Below are 22,337 nucleotides of genomic sequence, written 5' to 3' on the forward strand. Positions count from 1 at the left end.
GGTGTTTCTGAAAAATTCGTTCGTTCGTAGCTTCTTTCTTGGTTTTATGAGCGCCTAGTACATTTCGCGATATTTTAAGCGAAAACTCGTTGGATCAAGAAGAAATAAATAGAGTTCCTGAAAAATATGGATTCTGTGTACTCGTGTAGGCTTTGGAAGAGATTTGAGCTGCAGCCTGCAGAGGTCATACATTGCGAGTAAAGTTTCAAGTAGGCAAGTCCGAAGTTGTTGATTGTCTAATGGCGTTTTCTTTTCAGAAAATAGTGTCGCCCTGTTGGTTCGTCTTAGCTCCCGCGTGCGCCTGTGTGCTCCTTTCACTAAGTATTTTCCACTGAATAGCAAAAGGGGTCTAATTACCTACAAAAAGAACCAATTTGCAAAGCGCCAGGATAATTGGTGTAAAAGCTAGAACTTAAGAGTGCAACATGAGCGCAACATTTTATTCCAGAAAAGAAAACGCCATAAATGATCTGTTCAATAGATTCAGTCATCAAAATGTCCTTCGGAGACTTAGCCTAGATTAGGATCAAATGGCTAGCATAGGATTGCCTATTACTTCCTTCCAAAGATATTAATGGTCACGATGAATGCACTCAATGTGTACCGCCTTAAATTATCTACTCACCAGAAGAAAGATAAACTTCCTCTATACAAAAACATGCCCCGAAAAAGTCTTACTCACCTTTTCTCCAGTTCTTTATTTCGCTTGGTCTCACTTAGGCGTATTACATCTGACTTTCACGGCCAGCTGAAACACCAACTCCTCCATCATCTGCTTATGGCAACAAAAGGTTTATTCTTGACAAATGCTCCTTGGGCCTTGTTGTTGTTGTTGTTGTTGTAGCAATGCTCGCCCCACCTAATAGCCGCGACCGATCACAAATTGTCATCAATATCCTCTAACGGGAGTCCAAGGAAACTTGCCGTTTCAACAGGGGTGGACCATAAGGAAAGGGGTGTTAGAGGCGTTGGTTCCACATTACAATTAAAGAGATGGTTGGTGCCTTGTCGCTTGTACTACTGTCGATTTCCTTATATCTTAAGCAGCAATCTGGAGAGCGCAGGGCATGTATGTATGATCTGTTCCATAGTCTCCGTCTGCGTCTCCTGTACATGTCTTTATTCCCATTAGAGAACTATTCAAAACTTCATAGTAGTCATGCAGTTTTTGTGAGTTGTTTAGAGCAAGATTTGATCGTAATTCTTGAAATATTGCAGTTTTGCTCTCTCATTCACGCCATCTGTGCACTCGTATTCACTGCCCTTTCGAGGAAGGAATAGGGGAGGGCTTAGACAATGGTAGGATCATTACAGGTTTCCCAGACGGTTCTAAAATGGAAAACAGACTAGGGCTGAGCCGTACTTTAAGTTTTAACGACTGCCCGACTATTGCAGTGTTTTCCAGCTGAAGGATCTGCCATAGAGAGCAGCTAGAACGATCCAGGTAAAAGAATGAATGAAATCTTAGATCATAGCGAGGATGCTTTTAAAGCATTAGTTGATGATTCTCGCTGGCGTAAACAGGACATCTGAATAGCTTCTTCTGCTGTGTTCGCGGGCACATCAAAATTCAAGGGAATAATTTTGCGGCTGCGATGACTACGAAAAGTTTCGAAATGGTATAAACGAGGCGGGCAGCTGCGTGGACAAGCACTGGATTATCTCCTGCAGGAATTGGAGGAATACACTGTGAGGACAACGAACGTACTGTGGACCAAGAGGGACGACTGTGAGATATGGTTACTATCGCCATGTTTGGATATGGAACAAGCTTCTTCCTCAATCTACACAAATTTCCAAGCTCCCTCTGCAGAAGCTGTCAGAATGTGGAGGAAGATATGTCGATTCCTCACTTTATCTACCGATGCCCAGGAGTGCGTGTAAGATGACTCGTACTTCTGGGCGCACGATTTTGCGACAGTCCGGCTGAGGTAGAGAATGCGTTTCATTGTTGTCTACCGGCCCTGTCCAAGCAAATATGTCATCACTCTTCGCGCCTGTGGGATTAGGGTTTCATTAGATCCTTAAAGAGAGCAGCCTATGATGCTGAAAGCAGGAGCTATTGGCTTATACCGTCATCATTTATTTAAAAAATTATTTATATGAGTACTTGTTTTATAAAAAATATAATTATTTAAAAAGTTAAAGCTCTCTTAAGACGTACATACATAAATAAAGGCAATATTTAGCCTTGTAAGCTCCTATAACACCTTCAAGCCAACTTAGCAGCGGCGGCTGCCTTCTTCTCCTTCAAAAGCGCGTAACACTCTGGTACGTGAGTATAGAACTCACACAACTTGGTTTCCACATTGAAAGCCAAATATCTGCCACAACTATACAAACGTGGATGTCCATTAACGCAAACGAAATATTTCTTGCAAGTTTTAGGATGACGATAATAGTGCAATTCTCCTTCCGGACCCACATCTACCTCTTTGTCCGAATCAACAACAGATTCCGTTGGTGGGCAAGTGAAACCAAGATAACTCTCAGCATTACAATCGGACACTAGATCTGGCCAATCACATTGATATGACTCAACATTGAAAGCCAAACCTTCCGGACATTTGGTGAGCGTCATTACACCATGAGCACAATTTCTGTAAACACCACAATTGCTAGGGTCACCTGATGAGTAAAAACCGAATTGACGGGGACATTCATCTGTACCATTGGCTGGTTGTAGGCCTGTACGTTCTTTACAGGTCGTAAAGGGTAAGTATGTGCAATCGCCTGTCGTTTTGGTGCGTTGATTAAAGAGTAGACCATCGGGACAGAGTTTCTCCTCGCCCACGCCATCCTTACAATCCAAATAGGCGTCACATTGGGAATCGTCGGCGAAACGGCCATTTGGCGCGGGACAACTGCGCGATACGGCAAAAGCTATATGGTTAAAGAAGAAATAGAAACCATATTACTTGAAGTAAAAGTTAGATATGGTGAAAAGAAAATAAACATTTTAGGTAAAGTTTGAAGTATTGAACTGCCCATTTTTTTGTTTCTTCTTTTTAAATCGCATCTCACTTTAAACTAATGACAACATTTTTGGATTACGAAAAACCTTAAAATATAAATTTTCCCGAATCTTCTTGCTACTTCAACGATCCAGTTTCCATCCCCCTGGGGGAATATGAAATTCCCACATATCTACGTTTTAATCCTTTGTGAATACCCTTACTGAGTGTCCAGTGCGGGTACATTTGCCCAACTAGATATTTCTTAATTAATCTCTATCAAAGCATTTACTTTCCCCTATTCATTTAGTAACAGCGAGTGATCCACACCCTTAATTAAGCAAGACTATGGAAAAAAGTTTGCCCAAAAATCTGAGTCGCTTTGTCTGCAGAGCGAAGAGTAAGTGTCATAGCGACCGTAAGTATACCCCTTTAAGAAGAAAGGTTGTTCTACTTTTCACCAAGCATGGTCAAAGGAACCTTGAGGTATCCCAATCATGCCGGTTGGTTGGCACTGTATTCCTGGATTTTTTCAACCACTGGGATCGTTTCTTCGCGGTGTTTATGTCCATATGGCAGCCTTCTCTGGTAACCTCATGCGCAACTTAGTTCCTGCGATATTGCAGTGCTCGCAGACCTGGCGAAAAGGTACGTTGGGATGTCTTTCCGATTTGATCAAATTGATTGGCTTTAGGTATATTAGAGTCTTACGGTCTTTGCGCTCCTGCTGCGAAGTGTGTTCTATATTTAAAATTTGAAAGGCAAAAACTGGCATAGTTAGTATGTGTCAAACATAAGGTCACTTTTGATAACGTTTAACTGCCCGCTTCCCTCCCTGAAAGAGTTGCGAGTCTATAGTTGACCTGAAGTCGGTCCATATGTTGTATTCTCTCGGTCAAAACTTGCACGAACACATTCAGCGGCAATATGTAGAAATTACATTTAGACCTGTGAATTCAATTCATTGCTCTTCTTCACCAGCATCTTCCACCAGACTCCAGACTAGGGCCCCATACGTGAAGTATTAGTCGGCTGACTGTATTGTAAATACCATAGATGATTACGCCATGGTGGAGCAAAGAGCTGAGTAGTCTGCCAAATAAGGTGAGGTATGTATTAAACCTGGTTACAGACGTGGACTGCGAGGAGTTCTGGAAGGAATCTAGGCAACTGTTTAGAATCTGCAAACCGAAAAATTGCAGAGCAAACAGATCCTTCAGCAAACAACGAACGCTCTAGCGAAATAGCAGAATCAATGAAATTCCTATTACGGAGTGAAGTGGTTCAAAGACGGCAGTTGCAGGAAAAAAATATTTCTGATTAGTTGTTATATGACCCCACTAAATGAGTGAACGCAGCAAGGCGAGGTAACATCATGTCTGCTGAGTACTTTGGTTATCAATCAACTGCTCAGGCGTTTTGATCAGGGATCCGTCAAATACACTACGTACACAGCTTCAGCAACCATAAGCAGCAAATGCAAATCGCTAAGACATATACATGGTTTGGTATCTGACGTTGGGTTTACCGCCAACGCGGAGACAATGATAATGTTCTGCGGAACACGTGTGTCAATCGCACTCCATATCTCATGTGAAATTTACAATATATGTCAAGCATATCTGTATTACGAAGTCCTTCCTTGGTGTTTAGCCACTCTAAAAAGAAAGAGTACTAAGAAATCGGTGTGGAAAGATTCACGGATTCTTGAATGGTTTCGCCTTTGTGATATTCGTTTTTCAGGATGAATCGACGATTTATTATGATAACAAAGCAGCTGGACCACAGAAGATACACCCTGAAATAATAAAGCTGGCAAAATCGAACTAATTTCTGGTAAATTAAATTATGCCAATTTATGTACCTTGCAAATCAACAAACAGAAACAAAATTCAATCATACGGAAGCCACAGGTTAGTTAGCTCAACAATTAATACTGTCACCCCTTAGGAATACTAAACTGTTAATATAACAGATTTTCGTTAACATTAGAATAACAGTGAAGACTTATCATCATCATCATCATCCTCCTCAACTCCTATTGGAGCATAGGGCCTCGACCACCGACTTAAATCTTATTCTGTTAGGTGCAGTTCTTGTGATGTCATTCCACGTATATCCTGCGTCTTCGAGTTCTTTATCCACAGTTCTGCGCCAAGTTTTCGCAGGTGCACCAGGTCGTCGGCTTCCTTGTGGATTCCATCGCAATGCTTGTCTGGCTATATTTACTGGAGGTCTTCTGAGAGTGTGACCAATCCACGACCATTTACGCTTGGTTATTTCTGTGGTAGCCTTAGGTTGATTTGTTCTAGACCATAAGTCGTCATTTGAAATTCTTTCCGGCCATCGAATTTTCAGGATTCGGCGCAGACATTTATTAATAAAAACTTGTAGACGTTTCTGAATTGAAGTTGAGCTTTTCCACGTCTCGCAAGCATAAAACAGTACTGATTTAACATTCGAATTAAACAGTCGAAGCTTCGTTTTTAAAGATATTTGGCTGGACCTCCACACGTTTGCCAGTTGCCCAAAAACCATTCTTGCTTTGTTTATGCGAGACTGAACGTCCTCATCTGCACCGCTCTTATTTGAGACAATACTACCAAGATAAACAACGGACTCTACACCTTCGATTTCATTTTCGTCAACCGTAAGCGTCAATGGCCTTGATGAAATACTATAGCCGCATCTTATGACTTTGGTTTTCGCTGTATTGATGCTTAGTCCGGCCTCCTTTGCATGTGTGTTGACAGCTTCTAAATTGTGTTGAAGGTCAGTACTTCTGTGGCTTAGCAGACAGACATCGTCCGCATATTCTAAATCCCCTAGCTGAGTGAAAGGCGTCCACTGTACACCGTGTACAGTGAAGACTAGGCTGTTGATATAACAGAAATTTATGCGACGGCCTGGTCATAAGAACAAAGTAGCGAGCGCCGTGAGCATACATTTCTCTTTCAAATTAGCTAATGCATTTGCATAATATCGACAGTTGTTGCCTGTTGATATGACCAATGAAATCAGTTCTTTTAACAGAAAAATTAGTAATAATAACCTGAGGCCAACGGGAAACTGTTGGCTGTTGAAATAACTAACAAATTCGGTCTCTTGACTAACAACTCGGTTGAATTAACTACAATGCGATAAATTTTACCGAATGTCTGTTAATTCAAAAACAACAAACCCGATATGTTGATTTTACGTACCAAACCCATATTTGTGGACTTTGAAGAGCAGATAACCGCATGAGCAAAACTACCAGCTTGGTTTCAAAGCCTTGTACTTTCTCTTTTGACGTACAAGAGCTAGCTTGGATCTGTTTCCATTGAGGAGGCGGGGATTAGATGTGAAAGGAAGCTTACAAATAATCTGCATCGTAGCTCCCTATTTCTATGTGGAAATGGAAAAGCAACGGGTTGGAATTACATGCATTTTTCTATGGAGCTAGTACCGGCATGGTCATTTGGGTAATGTTATGCGAATGAAAGATGACGCTCCGGCTAAGAAAGTAGTTTCATTGGAACCCGCCTATGGAAGCAGAGAAAGAGGGCGGCCCCCACTCCGATGGAAGGACCAGGTGGAAAACGCTTTAAACTCTCTTGATGTAACCAATTGGCATCAGTTGGCAGAGCGAAGAAGCGACTGGCGCGCCTTGTTGGACGGCCATAGCCGCTTAAACGATTAAGCGCCAATTAAGTATGTAAGTAAGTCCCGACAAGGGTTCATTTTTCCCGGTATTTAACGGAGGACAAAGGGCTCCGTTCACAGCAGTCGTATCACAATTGGATACTGGTCACCAGAGTTTGCCTTTCTGCTAAAATCCAACCTTAAAAAAAACAAACACAATTTCGTTTCTTGCCTTGATTTTTATTGATAACAATATTTACAGTAGTCATACATTTGAGTTTTCTTCACTCCTTCGCTACGGACTAGAGCTTTTAAAAATAAGAGTTTAAAGGTAGATATTGTTCCTTAAAATCTTTTTTTCGTTGCCGCTGCCGCCGCTCGTGCTGATTCTCGTGCATTCTTAAGATCCTGTCCAAGTTTCTTAATTTCAGGACTACAGCTAGGCACATTTTCTATGTCATCACAACTTGATGTTTCTGGATTGAAAGCGCTCGATTCACCACAACCAATACGTCTAGGGCGACCCTCTACACAAATGAAATACACCTGACAATTATCAGGAGATGGATAGAATTCATATTCTAATTCTTGTTCGCCAATGAATTGCCCACGCGGTGACTGCTTTGGTGCTGGACATCTAAATCCAAGAAAAGCTTCAGCATCGCAATCTTCTACTTGATCAGGCCAATCACATTTGTAGGTATCTTTGTTCCATGCCAAACCTTCGGGGCAATCAAATATGTAGCCACGTCCCGATGCGCAGTTTTTGAATTTACCGCAATTACGTGAATCACCCATGCCATAATAACCGAATTGGTGAGGACACTCTTCAGTTGCTTGTGGTGGTTGTAGACGTGCTTGACCTTGTGAACATTCTACATCTATTGGATAGCCGCAAGGGTAACCCGTTGAATTTGGATTATAGAGTAGACCATCGGGACAAAGTCTCTCTTCGGCAACGCCATTCTTACATTCAATGTATGCATCGCAGGAGCCAGATATGGGTTCAGTGCCATTTGGTCTTTGACATTGAGCGCCAGCTGTGGGATGAGAAAGAGGAGAGAGGGAGCATAAAAAGTAATGCTTAATTAGAAATTTCATTAAAGTTGCTTACCTAGACAGAGTAGATAGGATGATGAGTGAGGTAGAATGATGATTAGCTTTAATTTTTTAATTTCATTTAACACAAACAAAAACATACAAAAATATAAGATGAAGGATGAGTGTAAGGAAAAATTATGAGTTTTACGAATTTTTATAAAATATTGTCATGCATAAATTATGAGTAATACATAGTTGGTGGGGTGCTACAACCTGGAAAAGGTCCGGAAGGTTGGAACCTATTCTCTCCGGTGGGTTTTGTTTGGTATAGGCTATACTTGAGGCCGAAGGTGGGGAGAGATTCCCCTGTCTATTCCAAGGGCTCGGACCTGGATGCCTTCTAAACCGAAGCGATCAGGGAGAATCCTTAAGCAGCTGCAGTACTGTAACCAGAACATCCTAGTCCACAATTTGAGGTTACTCAGACCAAATGTTACTGTATGTTAACGACAGTAGTGCTGAACGCAGAATTCACGGGACCCCTCTCAGTACCATAAAGCTTTGAATATAATATTTCAATGTAAAGTGGAATTGCTCGTCTCATCCAGAAATCTTTCGGAGGAAAACGAGCCCGAAAGAGATTGAGTATCCATGAGCGTGACAAGTGCATCGCCGATTTAGAATTAAAAAGGTGATGAACTCCTATCCACGTACATAGTGGTTAATAAATCTTGGCTTCCGCCAATTAAGCGAGGCGAATTGGTTAAAGTCTTGCTCCAATGTTTGTATGGCCTATCCATACATTACCACCAAAGTGAGACGAATGGGAGTAGCGAGAGTTAGAAGGTTTTGGACTTCATACTCGTCTCCGTAGCACATTAAGACCAAAATTCTTTATATTTTACCCTATTAATCCCACAGTCAAGGAGGCGTCGGACCTCATCCCCGAATCGGGGCACGTTCTCTCGGCTCACTCCTCCGATGCCTGGTAAATGAATCACGATACAGAAAAATCACGTTTAGGAATCCTAAGATAAATTATTTCCGATTGCGCCCCATGAGTTATCTTCCTGTAGATGGCTTTTAAACAAGGTTAGGGGGAGTAGACTGCTAATTCGGAAGGGACATGCCCCGGTTGGATACGAATTCTTCTAAAAGGTTGTTGGTCACTCTGAATGGTGAGTTTACGTGAGTTATTAACTCTTGGGGAGTTAGTGAAACTGGCAAGCAGCAGAATATGGCCAACAACATTTTGATTCGGGAGGCGAAGAAAAGCTCTCAGGCTCACACATGATGATTTGGCCTTTACTTAGCATGTCAGGCCAACCATCCCTGCCTCACGATAACTGACGCCAATTTGGAGCTCAAAGTGAGATAAAGTACTTTTCCTCCTGTCTTCCAACACAGCAGAGGTTTTCCGAAATACCTGTCATGGCGGGGGAAGAGATCGTATATATGAATTTTTTGGTTTATCATAAAAGACATACTTTTCAACTGCCGCCGATTCATAGAAACATAGGTTTCTGACTTTCCTAATCTAGACTTAATGTAGATCGCGGTGAGACGCTCGTTCACAACTGTGAACGACAGTTTTTAGATGCGAATTTTTTTTTCCACCATAAAACCAACACCGTAACTACGTGCGACGCTTCCATTGCTATGACCGTTGTAGTAGACATTGAAGGGCCGTGCTACCTGTCTTAACCCACTCACCGTCTTTCCTGCATGGTGGTAATGTGAGCCTTGGCATTCCCGAGAAGATGAGCCATCGGGCATTATGAGTACAATCCCTCAAATCATAGCACTTAAAACGTGTTTCATGATCGTTATCAGAAAGAAGAGTTCTCGTGCGAGGTTTCGCTTTATACGCACCGGATCCCAATCCCAGCGCACAACCCAGTTACGGCAGACGTGTTTTCACTAAGAAGCTTTTGATGGAAGAATGGCCTTGCCACATGCAAGAGCACATCAACAGTGAAGCCGATGAAAGATGGCTCTAAACACAGAGGTTTTAGACATAGAGCAGAAAACCTGGACAAATTAGGATCCTGAAAGATTATCTCACGTTTACACCCTAAGAATGGATAAAATTTCCACGCTTGTAGAAGTAGTAGCATAAGACTGTGTTATAGGTCGGAGCTTCTTATCGTCGTTGCTGCAAAAGTTGTAAGGAGGATGAAGAGTAAGAAATGTTGGTTCACTTAATGTGCAACTGCCCGGCACTGAGAGGGGTAAGGCAGCGCTTCCTTCTATGACATCAAGGAATTTGTAAATTGATAGCTTTTATAAGGTCCTCAAAATGGCTCGAAGAAGAAAGGAAATGGTGTCTTTTCGTGACATCACAACGAGCCTAATGTCACTGGACTATGTGTGATTTCGGGCAGCCACTACAACCTAACCTAAAGTCAAGAGAAGGCTCTTATGAAAGATTTTTTTTTTAATTTAAGACTACTTAAGCACTATAATACATTGGGAGGGGGCGGGGCGAAGTGGTACAGAGGGACAGAGACAAGAGGAGTTAAAAGGAGAGGAAGATGTACAGGGAGGGAAGTGAGACAGGTGCTGGCAGCTGGAAGGAGAGAGGTGAATGCCGAAGGAAAGAGGGATAGAGATTGGAGATAGTGAGATATGCAGACGGAGATGAAGAGGGAAAGGAAGGAAGAAGATATAAAAGAAGTAGAAAGAGAGGGGAGGTCATACGGAGAGCGGGAGTTCGAGAGAAAGAGAGCGAGGCGCACCGAGTAAGAGCTATTTTACAATATTTTACGTGAGTGACTTAGGAAAAGGATTAAAACGCATTATTTGAGAGTAGCTATTATATAAAATTTCATGAATAATGTTTTTGTAAAAAAATTAACAACAAATTAACAATAATTAATACAAATTAAGTACATCTTCAAATAAAGAAGATGCAGAGTGTTTATAATTTTCAATATTTTAGTCACTATTACGCGCCAGCTAGCGTTGGCGTTGACCTTGTGCAATAGCAGAAGATAACCACAAATATGCGGCTACACCACTAAATACAATTAATAAGGCAATGTTTGCTTTTGCTGGTTCAAAATGCAATCTGGTTAGCTGAAGCATTATTTATTTTTTTTTTTATTTATACATACACTCATGACATTTTCAATGTAAATACATTTTGTTTATAAACCAAGCATTTTTGAGAGCAATTGCAATCAAACAAACAAAAGAATTAAGAAACGAACTTTTTTGTAAGCAAATTTATGTGACAGCAACAGTTAGTTGTTATTATTCACTACTTTTACGGAAATAAATTGCGAAATCGCTTCCAATTAACATTTCGGAAACTGGTAATTTTGCAAATCAACATTAGAGATGCGCTTGTGAAAAATTATATTTTTGCGTTAGCAATATATACATGTAAGTATTAATATTTGTGTAGATACATACATATATATAAATGCATGCATTTAGAACTGTGCTTCCTATTGGATTAGATAATTGATCGCAAGTTCATAGTAAATATATTTGATTGTATTTTTGCAAAAATGTTGTTGCTTCATATTTCATTGAAGTAGCCGAGTAAGACACGCTTAACTTGGGATGCTGTGGTGTAACAAGGAAGGTGTGGAGTGTGTGTCAAAGCAATTACATAAAATATGGATGTTAAAAAGTTCGCTTATGTGAAAAAGGGCACGTGTTCAAATGTAAACAACTGGTGAATTTACAGCTGCGTTTTATTATCTTCAGTTGGATAGATCTCTTTTTATAGTTAAAATAACTGTAAGATCGTTTTAAATTTGAATTTATGGCCATTTAGATGGACCAATTCGACGAAATCCATATTTGGGTTGTGATCATAAGGTCAATTGACATTATGGCAGACGAAAGAACGTGCTTACGGGAGTCCCTGTCGTGAAGACTTACCTGCGGTGTAAAACACAGATCAATGTCCGTTGATCTTCGGCCCAACAAGTTGGTACCAAATCGGTGAGCTGGGGTGTTCAAGTCAACCAGCCTTGGTTTGGCCGAGGAGGACTATCCATCCTCCTCTTCCATTTTCGGGTAATGGCACCCGGTTGCACGGCAACTCCACCGCGAGTTCCGTGCTTGCCTCAGAGTCCCTCTTTCATTGATTTTGATATCTCGATATCTGATTAACAAGTTAACCAGATTGAGATATTGTGTTTTTGCCGCAATTTAGGAATGTGACCAACCTTTTCTGTTCTGCAGTGTTACAACAATGTATAAATACATTGTTAACGACGGAGCTTGGTTTTGCTTAGATATTGCTTAAAGGGCCGCACTACGTTGACAAACAAAGTGAGCTTGGCATCCAATTATGCTCCGTCTTAAAACTCCATCACAATTTAAATCAAGGGATGTGACCAACCTTTTTCGCACACAGACCTGTGAGTGCCGAGTGCCCGCCTCAACAATACCCCTCGACATCGCTTGAGGCCACACTACGTTGACAAACATTGTGTGCCATATTGTCTACTATTGGCTTCAATTTTTGCTACTAATTTCGCTCCAATTTCCACTCAATTACGCAACAATTATGCTCCGATTTGCCTCCAAATAAACTCCTACCACAATTAAGGGATGTGTCCAACCTTTTCCGCTCACAGACCTGTAAGTACCGAGTACCTGCCCCAGCAACATCCTTGCATTGCAGTCCGCCACACTGCAGTGATTTGACAACGTCAAATCTACCACATATAGGATGTGGCCATCCACACAGCGAACGCCTCCTATTCGCTTACGCAGTCTAAAGCAGCCTCAAACATCTCAAAAGACGAGATGAGCACCGGCCCACTCGTACAATTATCGATTGTTTTTCGGCTGACGATAGACATGCGTTCCTTCACCATCTTTCGTCAACTTATTTGCAGCATATTTGTCACAAATTAAGGGATGTGACCAACCTATCATCTGCCCCTCAGGGTCAGTTTCTCAATGAAATTGGGACTGCCGTGGCAAGCATGAGACCGAATTCCCTTGGGTCTTAGGTCCCCAAGGGAAAACAAGTCTACTCAGAGTGTGTGTCATAAGTGAACTCTATTTGAAACCACAGCCACCGCGATGCTCCCACAAGGGGGCCATCCCAGGACAGGAGGTGAGACCTGAGTACAAAGCATCGTTCGATGCAGTGCACCAGATCACACTGGCTTCTCCTGCTCCCGCGGTAGCAGTTTTTATAAGACCTTGCCTAGGGTCCCACAGGGTGATACACCGCGTCCACCCTGCTACCTTTCGAGTAAAACACCTTACTCATGGATTGGGTACCCATGGTATTATGGTCGCCTTTTACGACCGGTATACCTACCGTGGGCATATTCTAACCCCTAACCCACAGGGGGATGACATTATGGCAGTTGGCACTATGTCAGTCCATATCGAATAGGAGCTCAATAAATTCCTTTTTTTCTATTTCGCCATCTAATTGAAAAAAAATCCAGCCACAAACTCTTTGGAGGAGTTTTGATTATAGCTCTTCTTTTTGAAGGAATATAGAAGATCCAGCCGAGTTTACTAAAAAATTTCTCAAGGACAAAAGTTTGGTAAAAAATTTTTTTTATTATAAATACCCTGCCATAACATGTATCTTGTATTAAATTCCAACAGAACATGCCTTATATCTAACCAAGTCCTTGCCAAGCCAAAATTAACTCCAACGATTAAATAGAATGTAGTTGACGAAGCTATAAACGAAGCCAAAACTCCATACTTCTAAAGCTGTTGTTGTTGTCAACAACACTTTTTGAAGGTTTTCGAGCATTTTCGATATTACCTGCAGCGATTTTCGGCTTCATGTGGTAGGCAAGCACAACACCTACTACGTATAAGGCATAGAAAACTACATTACATAAAACCCGATCATTAAATAAAGTCTAAACAAAACTGACGTAGAAAGTTCTGTTTGTTCCGCACTGGAAACGAAGCGGAAACTGGATTTGGTGTTGAACAGATGTTTTCAGGAAAAGAGTAAGCGTATTTGTTTATCAACAACCACGTTGTTGTCTTGTCATGTCCCCAGAACACCATTCACACAGCGAGGCGAGAGTACTCCCTGTAAGGGAGAGAAAGGAAATGCTGAACAAACAGTTTCTACTGAATATCCAGAAACCTGGGCATCCCAAAAGACATCTGATTGAAGAGGCCACTCATCCCAAGGTCTTAAAAGGTCATCTTCGCAAGCATTATGAAGTAAATCGGCACCTGAGAACTCAGCCGTATGAAGAAAAAAAGCACAAACAGGTCCTCAGCGATACCCTAAACTCGCAGAAGATGTAAACAACTTCCCCATAGAGACGCGTGTCATTCTAGCTCAACTTCGATCTGGTTACTGCAACAGGTTACACTCTTACCTATCCAGAATCTGCCCCGACGTACATAATATACGTCCTGCTTGTAGCATGTCCCCACATGACACAAACCATCTTTTTAATTGCAATGTGGAACCAATGCTAACCCGTTTCTCCCTGGTCCACCCCAGTTGAAACTGCAAGTTTCCTTGGACTTCCGTTGGGCACAGCCAGGAACGCGAACCTAAACTTTGGACTGAGCAGGCAATTGAGAAGTATACTTCTCTCTCGGCGAACGAAAACTAAGCACTCCAAGTCACTTATCGCACCCTTCCTCTATATGATGCAGAAGACTGTATGCTTACAACGTCAGATGAGAAAGTATAATTTGCGCACTATTGAAAAATTTGTTAGACTTCCACGAAGACAAAGAAACACTTTAGTCTTCCATCCAAAAAACAATATGTGTTAAAATTGAATGCGAATCATAAAACGATCAGGACTTTAACGTTGACAGCGTCGATATGATATAATCGATGATTTGTATCCGATCCTGTTTATGACAGAAAATAAAAACAGTTTTGTTAGAGGGGATGCTCTCCGGCACTCGTTTTGCCATGGAAAGCTTCGCAACAAAAATATATCTGCTCTGTAGATGCAGATCGGAATTGGTATAAAATATAAAAGTCACTGTAAATTAGAGCTTATAAAATCACGACTTCTCATTTTTATAAAACTCGCTACGACTCATTTATGCTACAAGCTCCTGCTGTAATTCCCACATTGTTATATACTATCGAAACCGTAGTTCAGTAATTTTAGAAGAAATGCCGCGGTTCAACACTTTTTTTTTAAATAAACCTTATGACTAGTAAATAAAATTATAATGCATTTCTTAAGTTTAAAATTTTGTTTCCATGTGGAACTCAGAAGTACACAATTTCTACATGCGCCTTTTTTAAGATTTACCTAGTATTTACCCCAACTATCATATCTACTTAAATGCTATTAGAATACTTCACATAATTGTTGTTATCATAAGCAGTTATTTGTTTGTGTACGACTCTTTCAAAAATGATAATAAATAACAGCAAAGACGGGGAAAAAACAAATTACACTGTGCAACAGCAAATGTTGCAATAAACTGACCATGGTATTTTTATGAAAGGTGGCATCCCAAAGATTAGTTTTTCTAAACAAACTTGTTGTTCAATTGGTTTAATTTTAAACTGCATTTAAAGAGTTAAACTGATGACAAGGTGCGCTTCGGTGGAGAATTCTCAACAGTTAAAGCATTATCCCTTCATACATAGCAAGGGGCCTGCGAAAAAAATTGCCGCTAGGCGGCGCAATGATCGAGATATTCCAAAAAATCGTATTTTTGGTCCGATTTGGGCCAAATTTGGAGCACATAATACATACATGAATAGAAAGCGACCTATGATGTCCGATTTGGCTGATATTTGGAACAAATATTACATACAGTGCGGTAGAAGTGACACCAAAATGTTTTGGAATTCGAGGAGGAACAAGCATACGTGGCGCAGAGTCGGGTCAAGTCTTTGGAAGGATTATGTATTGAGGACTTAGATTGTAACAAATTGTCAGGAAAGAGTCCTTGTAATAATGAGTCACTAATAACCTAAATAGAATGTGAAATAATAGGCAATTAAATAAAGACTAAAAACTTGAAAATAAAATAATAAAAAAAATTTAAGTTAAACGATTTTTTTGAAAACAATACTTAAATTAAGTAATAATAATAATAAAACCTAGAAAATAATTAGGTAGGTCCCAGCTACTAGTCATCACACTCCTCATCAATCACGCATCAAATTTCTATTGATAGTCATATTTTTAGAAATTGCACGCACCCAACGCTTTTATTTAATTGTCTGATCAACGCCATAGATTGATGAGGAGTGTGATGACTAGTACCTGGGACCTACCTAATTATTTTCTAGCTTTTAGTATTATTATTACTTCATGTAAGTATTGTTTTCAATAAAACCATTTCAACTTAAAATTTTTTTTATTATTTTATTTATGAATAACGCGGACGATAGAGTGGAAGCGAGAAGAGTTGCTATAATATAAAGGTAGAAAGCAATGAAAATTATTTCTCATGGAAAATTGTAATAGATTTCAGTGTTAGACACGTTTGAAGCTTGTAAAATATATAAAAATTGTTTCTCGCCTAGCATAGTTTATAGCGAGCACTCAGCTGTCATCCTTAGGGGGTTGGAAAATTGGCCCTTATAAAATAGGGCACATTTCATATCAACACTTGCAAGTTCCACCATTTCTTTATCTACCACTTTTTCGCGGAGGCTTCAGGAAGTTGCTACCTGTTGATTAAACAAGTTGCTAAAGCTCGACCCTTCCACTTCTGTGGTAAAAAAAAACTAAGGAAGGAGCAATATTATCTAGGAAACCAAAGTTTACACACTTCCAGATTTTTTTAAAACTTGACCAAAGACGCTTTATCACGATGTATATTGGAATTATTTGCCGTCATGTCTTGACATCATTGTCCCATCATCACGAATTGTGTCTTGTATTTATAGTTCGTAGATACATGAGCAGGTATTGTCAAAATGGATGTTTGTGTATATTTATGTGCATGTGCTGTGTGTTTATTCAGAACCGAGGGTGGTTTTTACTGATCGATTTGTGTGACTGACTGAGACAGGTAAAGGTCAGTAATTGTAGTCGTCTGACCTTCTTTGTGGGTATCTTGCTTTAAATGCTAAAAAAAATAGCTCAAACGTGCGGGAGTATATGGATCATCAGCGGCAGTGATCTGTACGAGGTCGTTTTCATAAGAAATTCCATGGTAACCTTGTAGCAAGAAAAAGTGCTAATTTTGTTGTTCTGTGCAATAGCATTACTAGAATTTGATTTGTTTTTACGTACGTGAAATACCTAACAGGCAATAAACATAAACAAAAAGCAAACACAAAAAAAAAAAAAAATAAACAAAACAGTAAGTGAAGCTTCTTTTTCTTGAAGCCCTATGAAAGTACAAAAACAAATGAATATAGGGTGTAAAGCTATTTATAATTTTTAAGGCAAACTGCTTCAACAATAATTTTACATATTTAATAGTCGCATGGCAGGTTATGTACATATACAAACTTATCGATTTTATTTATATTTGGACGTATTTTAGCATTACGAAATAGTTAGATAAATTACATAAAAAAATGTGTTTATTTCAGAACAAATCTGAATTTTTCTAACAAATTCTCGATCAACTGGGAATAAGTATGTCAGCCGAATTCACCTGTTATTCCCGATGTTCAACTTTATTATTTGCAATTTATATGCATATCAGATACATTTATTTCTGGTTACTTTCATGAGCGAAATTCGCATATTTAAAGGATTACGACATAACAAATTTAAACAAGTAAAGGTGTCTAAGTTCGGGTGTAACACCGGACATTATATACTCAGCGTGAGCTTCAATTGTACATTTCATTTCAGATAAATTAATTTTCTACATAACACGTGGCACCGCCCGTTTAAAAAAATGTCTCCGCATTTGTTCTTACAATAAAATTTGATAAGTGAAATATCATTGATTCAAAACTATTTTTTGCTTATCATTCTAGTCTACGACCCTTTTAAACTTGTTCTATATCTAAGTTGTCGTTGTCTTTAACCGATCCCGTCCATTTTTACTAGAAATATTTGCTGCTATAAGGAAAATATGTGTACACAATTTCATTACGATACGTTAATTTTTCTTCGAGTTATGGCTCAAGAAACATAGAAAATTAGTCATAAAAGGGGCGGTGCCACAACCATTTTCAAAAAATTTAGTGTTTTCTAATTTGATGTTATAATTCAATTTAGAAAGTAAAATTCTATTAATACAAAGCTCTTTTTCGCTAAGATATAGCTTATTATTTTCGTCTACGACCCTTTTACAAATCTTTTATATAAAAGTGGGCGTGGTCTTTAACCGATCTCGTCCATTTTTAAAAGGTTTTATTTAGCTTGAGTTGACAGGCTGGGTGGTTGGCTGGTTGGCACGAATTTTGTAATTGAAATTTAAGTAACTTCCCGAAAAGCTACAAGCTTGAAACTTGGTATATAGTTCAGAACATACAAGAATAGATAGCGACCTATGAAAAAAATCGCCGCTATGTGGCGCAAGGATCGAAATATTCACAAAAATCGTATTTGTGGTCCGATTTGGCTCATATTTGGAACACATAATACATACATGAATAGAAAACGACCTATGATGTCCGATTTAGCTCATATTTGGAACAAATATTACATACAGTCCGGTAAAAGTGACATCAAAATATTTTGGAGTTAGAGGAGGGACAAACAAGCATAAGGGGCGCAGAGTCGAATAAAGTCTTTGGAAGGATTATGTATTGAGGACTTAGGTTGTAACAAATTGTCAAGAAAGAGTCCTTGTAATAATAAGTCACTAAATGAACTAAATAGAATGAGAAATAATAGGCAATTAAATAAAGACTAAAAACTTGAAAATAAAATAATAAAACAAAAATTTTTAAGTCAAACCGTTTTATTGAAAACAATACTTACATGAAGAAATAATAATACTAAAAGCTAGAAACTAATTAGGTAGGTCCTAGGTACTAGTCATCACACTCCTCATCAATCTAGGGCGTTGATCAGAAAATTAAATAACAGCGTTGACGCGTCAAATTTCTATTGATATATGACTATAAGACCAACCGAACCGCTGTGTGCAAAGCACTCTGAGTATAAAAACTATGTATTGAAACAAATTCTGTTTGGAGAAAGAAGAACTGGTGCTGATTTAATAATGAGATAGCGCGCAAACTACATACAGCAGCGAGCAGAAAAATAGCAGTGGTAATTTCTATAAAATTTCAGTATTTTAAGAAAAAATTTCTATGAATTATGTAGCTGAAACTATGCAAAACTCAATAACGTTTTCGAAAAATTTGAGAAAATTTTATGAAAATTTCGAACTTTTTGCAAGGAGTTCCTACAATTGTTTTGTTTATGCAGTTTCTGTAGCTCAATCTATTTTAGTATAACAAGCGGAAAGCAATTGCCAAAAATTCGTGCGAATTTCGAGAGACCTATAATTAGTACTTTGATTGACTGAAATTGATTGGCATACAAAACTGCAACGGGAAATGTCTTTTATGGCTACAAAAAGAAGTAGAAGAAAATTATAGTTAGTCAAATCGAACACAGCAATTGAAAAATTGAAAAAAATTATCGAGGAAATTACTGGAATGCACTACAAACCAAACCAAACCAAACAAATTGTGGGAGCACTTTGGATACATTTTTTAATAACTAGCCTGTTCAACCTAACCTAACTTAATTACACAGGCCCACAAAAAAAGTGGGATGTTCAACGGACTAGACTGATAAATTCTCATGGATGTTGGCTCGCTGAACTCGAATCTATGGTCAGAATTAGCTCTTAATTTATTTCCAACCTCAAAAAAGTGAGTTTTTGAGGTTAGAAGAAGAAATAAGAATTGCAAGTAGTTGTTTGTGACTCTAGAGGTTAGGTGAGGTTAGGTTGAACCGGCCGGTCAATAATGACCTCACATAGACACATAAGCCTCATCCGGCCGCAAAGATCCTGAATCAGATAAATAATTTTTCATGGTAATGCAACAGCGACAATTAGAGCCAGATAAATCCAGATGGAAGTCTGATTAAATTTGTCAATTTTCTTGTCTTTAGTTAGGCAACACTGCCTTAAATAAACGTACTTTTTTGAAAATAGATGTCGCTGCTTGGCTTTTAGCTGTATGTGTTAAATGATACACAACAGCAACATCTGCCTATCACAACTCATCGGCACAAAAATATTACGAACTCTGCTTCTCATGTCTACCAATGATCCAAAGCATTCCCATGAGAATTGATCGTGATACGGGGCTAGAAAACTGGATGATGGTAATAGTTTTACCAGAATTTGTTTGACGACCAAACAGGGAACCACCAAACAGGACACGAACACAGAACACGCTCAGCCGTTTCTTCCAGCAGCACACACATCCTACAGTGTCTCTAGCAGTATTCTGGCACAAAACCCTCGATTTTGAGTAAATATCTGAGAACCACCTATTTTTAGCAGCGTATTTGCTAAGTGGACCTCATATTCAGATTTAGCACGTCGAAAAAAATATGTCTGCGCGTGGGATTTATTAAAACCACCAACTCGAAACCTCGAAATCGTCTTTCTTTTCTGAGTCCAAAGTTCGTTTCCTAAGTCTTTTGTTGTCAAATCCATAATGACTCTTTAAAAATCATTTAGTTGGAAATATGTATATGGCGGCCGCCATAGTGTATGGTAGCATATTCCGCCTACCATACCGAATTACTGGGCTCAAGTTCCGACAAAGCAGCATCAAAACTTTAGAAAAAAGTTTTCCTATAGAGATCGCCCCTCGGCAATGATTCGGTAAACACTTCAGGTGTATTTCTGCCATGGAAAGCCTCTCAGTACAGCTGCTATTCGGAGTCGGCATAAAACATTTAGGTCCCCCCTCAAGCCAATATGTAGGAAGAATTAAAGGGAGCACGACGCAAATTGGAAGCGAAGTTCGGACTAAATCTTCTTGGAGGTAAATTGTGGCTAGTATTTATTTATAAATTTGTTTATGTATGTATGTAGTTATAAAATATTTCGGTAGGAAAATAATTTAATAAAAAATCTAGCATAATATAATATTTAACATTCATTTTTCTACAAACTAAGAAACCAATTACAATAACAACGAATTAATAAAAAAAATAAAAAAAAAAAATAGTCACCACTTTAATTCTACAACACCACTTAAATCTAAAAAGAAAAAATATGAAAACACCAATACTAACCCAATGAGCCTAACATGGCTACACATAATGTTGCACTTAATATAATTTTAAACATTTTCACTTTCTTTGCTGGAATAATTTGTTTTGAGTTAACTTCTTTTAAGGATTATTCTTCAAAATGCCGTCAAATATAATATACTTCTTTTCTTATAATTGCGAGCTATTCAAAAAACGCTCAACTAGGCGTAAGCTTTCGTTTAAGACTGAATCTTACAGTGACAAGTAATAGCGGATAAAAGCAAAAGGTACGTAACAGTTTCTAGTTAAAAGTTGCAAAAGCTGCATAGAATCCAGTTCGCACATACCTAAGTGAATAATCTCAGGTTAGAGCAGTTAAAGTGACAAGACGATGAGCACGATAAGTGCCCAACTTTTTTTTAAAGGTTTTACAAAGGTATGCATGTAAAGTTAAGTAAACAAGGTGTCTGGAAAGGTTTTGTTCGAAAAAAAAATATAAAAATTTTAATTTCTGGATGTTATGCGAAAAGCTTTCGCTATATAACATAATGAAAGATTACCAAAATCGGAAAGTCTTTTTAGCACTGTAAATTTTGTGGTTCCTCGGCTCAAATTCGAGCTCAATAATTTTTGTGATATTAACAAGGACTGTTTTTGTTTTTATCGGCCTATTGATAAATCATTCAAGGTTCGAATCGAGCTCAAGGCCAGCGCAGCATGCCTAAAGCGTACTGATGATGAAGGCTTAGCACCCTTCGAAATGGATCTATCTGCGCAGCTATGGCAGGTTGTCTGAAAAATTTTCTACTTACTATTCCAAAAACAAAATACAATTTTTCAAATTTAGAAAAATTAAAAAATAACAATAATTATCATTAGAAAAAAATATTGTTCTGGCCTTGAGCTCGTTTCGAACCTTGAATGATTTATCAATAGGCCGATAAAAACAAAAACAATTGTTAATAAACCATGAGCACTTGTGAATGTCAAACAAAGTAATTGACAATAAACAAAAATCCAGCATTATCAGTGATTTGCACCAGATGGCGCAACACTGAATAAATATAGTTGGTAAAAAGGAATAGAAGTAGCAAATTTGCCAGTCAAACAAACCACCGCTGTATAGCTAAATGGTTAGCGCAGCATGCCTAAAGCGTACTGATGATGAAGGCTTAGCACCCTTCGAAATGGATCTATCTGCGCAGCTATGGCAGGTTGTCTGAAAAATTTTCTACTTACTATTCCAAAAACAAAATACAATTTTTCAAATTTAGAAAAATTAAAAAATAACAATAATTATCATTAGAAAAAAATTATTGTTCTGGCCTTGAGCTCGTTTCGAACCTTGATTTAACAAGGACTGGTACAGAAAGTTCTGCAAATTTGGAACTCCCTATAAGTTTTTTGGCAACGGCATAGTAGGCTTTCAATTAATTATTTCTGAATTGGTGTCTCATATCATTTTTTAAAAAATATTAGCTTTCGAAATCAAGAAGTCAGCAACGCGGAAAATGAGTAAGAAGGAAGAGCGTCTTTAATAACGTCTTCTGCTACTTTTACGTCGGCATAATGGCTAATCTATATTTTGGACGGACTTGGCTCCAGAACATTACGCTCATGTCACCAA

The 22,337-nt window shown here is 38.8% G+C and overlaps 1 protein-coding gene across 2 annotated transcripts; it reads right to left on the bottom strand.

The window, feature by feature from the left end:
• Positions 1 to 2,062: 2,062 nt before the first annotated feature.
• obst-E (obstructor-E) lies at positions 2,063 to 20,977 on the bottom strand. Of its 2 annotated transcripts, none has more exons than XM_067764491.1 (2): positions 20,753 to 20,977; positions 2,063 to 2,883 (listed from the first exon to the last, which is right to left on the bottom strand). In XM_067764491.1, the coding sequence occupies exons 1-2, from the start codon at positions 20,805 to 20,807 to the stop codon at positions 2,213 to 2,215; spliced, it is 726 nt and encodes a 241-aa protein (XP_067620592.1). In that variant the 5' UTR covers positions 20,808 to 20,977; the 3' UTR covers positions 2,063 to 2,212. The 2 variants fall into 2 exon arrangements, with proteins under 2 accessions (XP_067620592.1, XP_067620591.1); XM_067764490.1 differs by lacking the exon at positions 2,063 to 2,883 and adding an exon at positions 6,798 to 7,618 and having other exon boundaries at positions 20,753 to 20,967.
• Positions 20,978 to 22,337: the final 1,360 nt, after the last annotated feature.

This window comes from Eurosta solidaginis, chromosome 2 (assembly GCF_040869045.1).
Source record: "Eurosta solidaginis isolate ZX-2024a chromosome 2, ASM4086904v1, whole genome shotgun sequence".
Classification (NCBI taxonomy): Eukaryota; Metazoa; Arthropoda; class Insecta; order Diptera; family Tephritidae; genus Eurosta; species Eurosta solidaginis.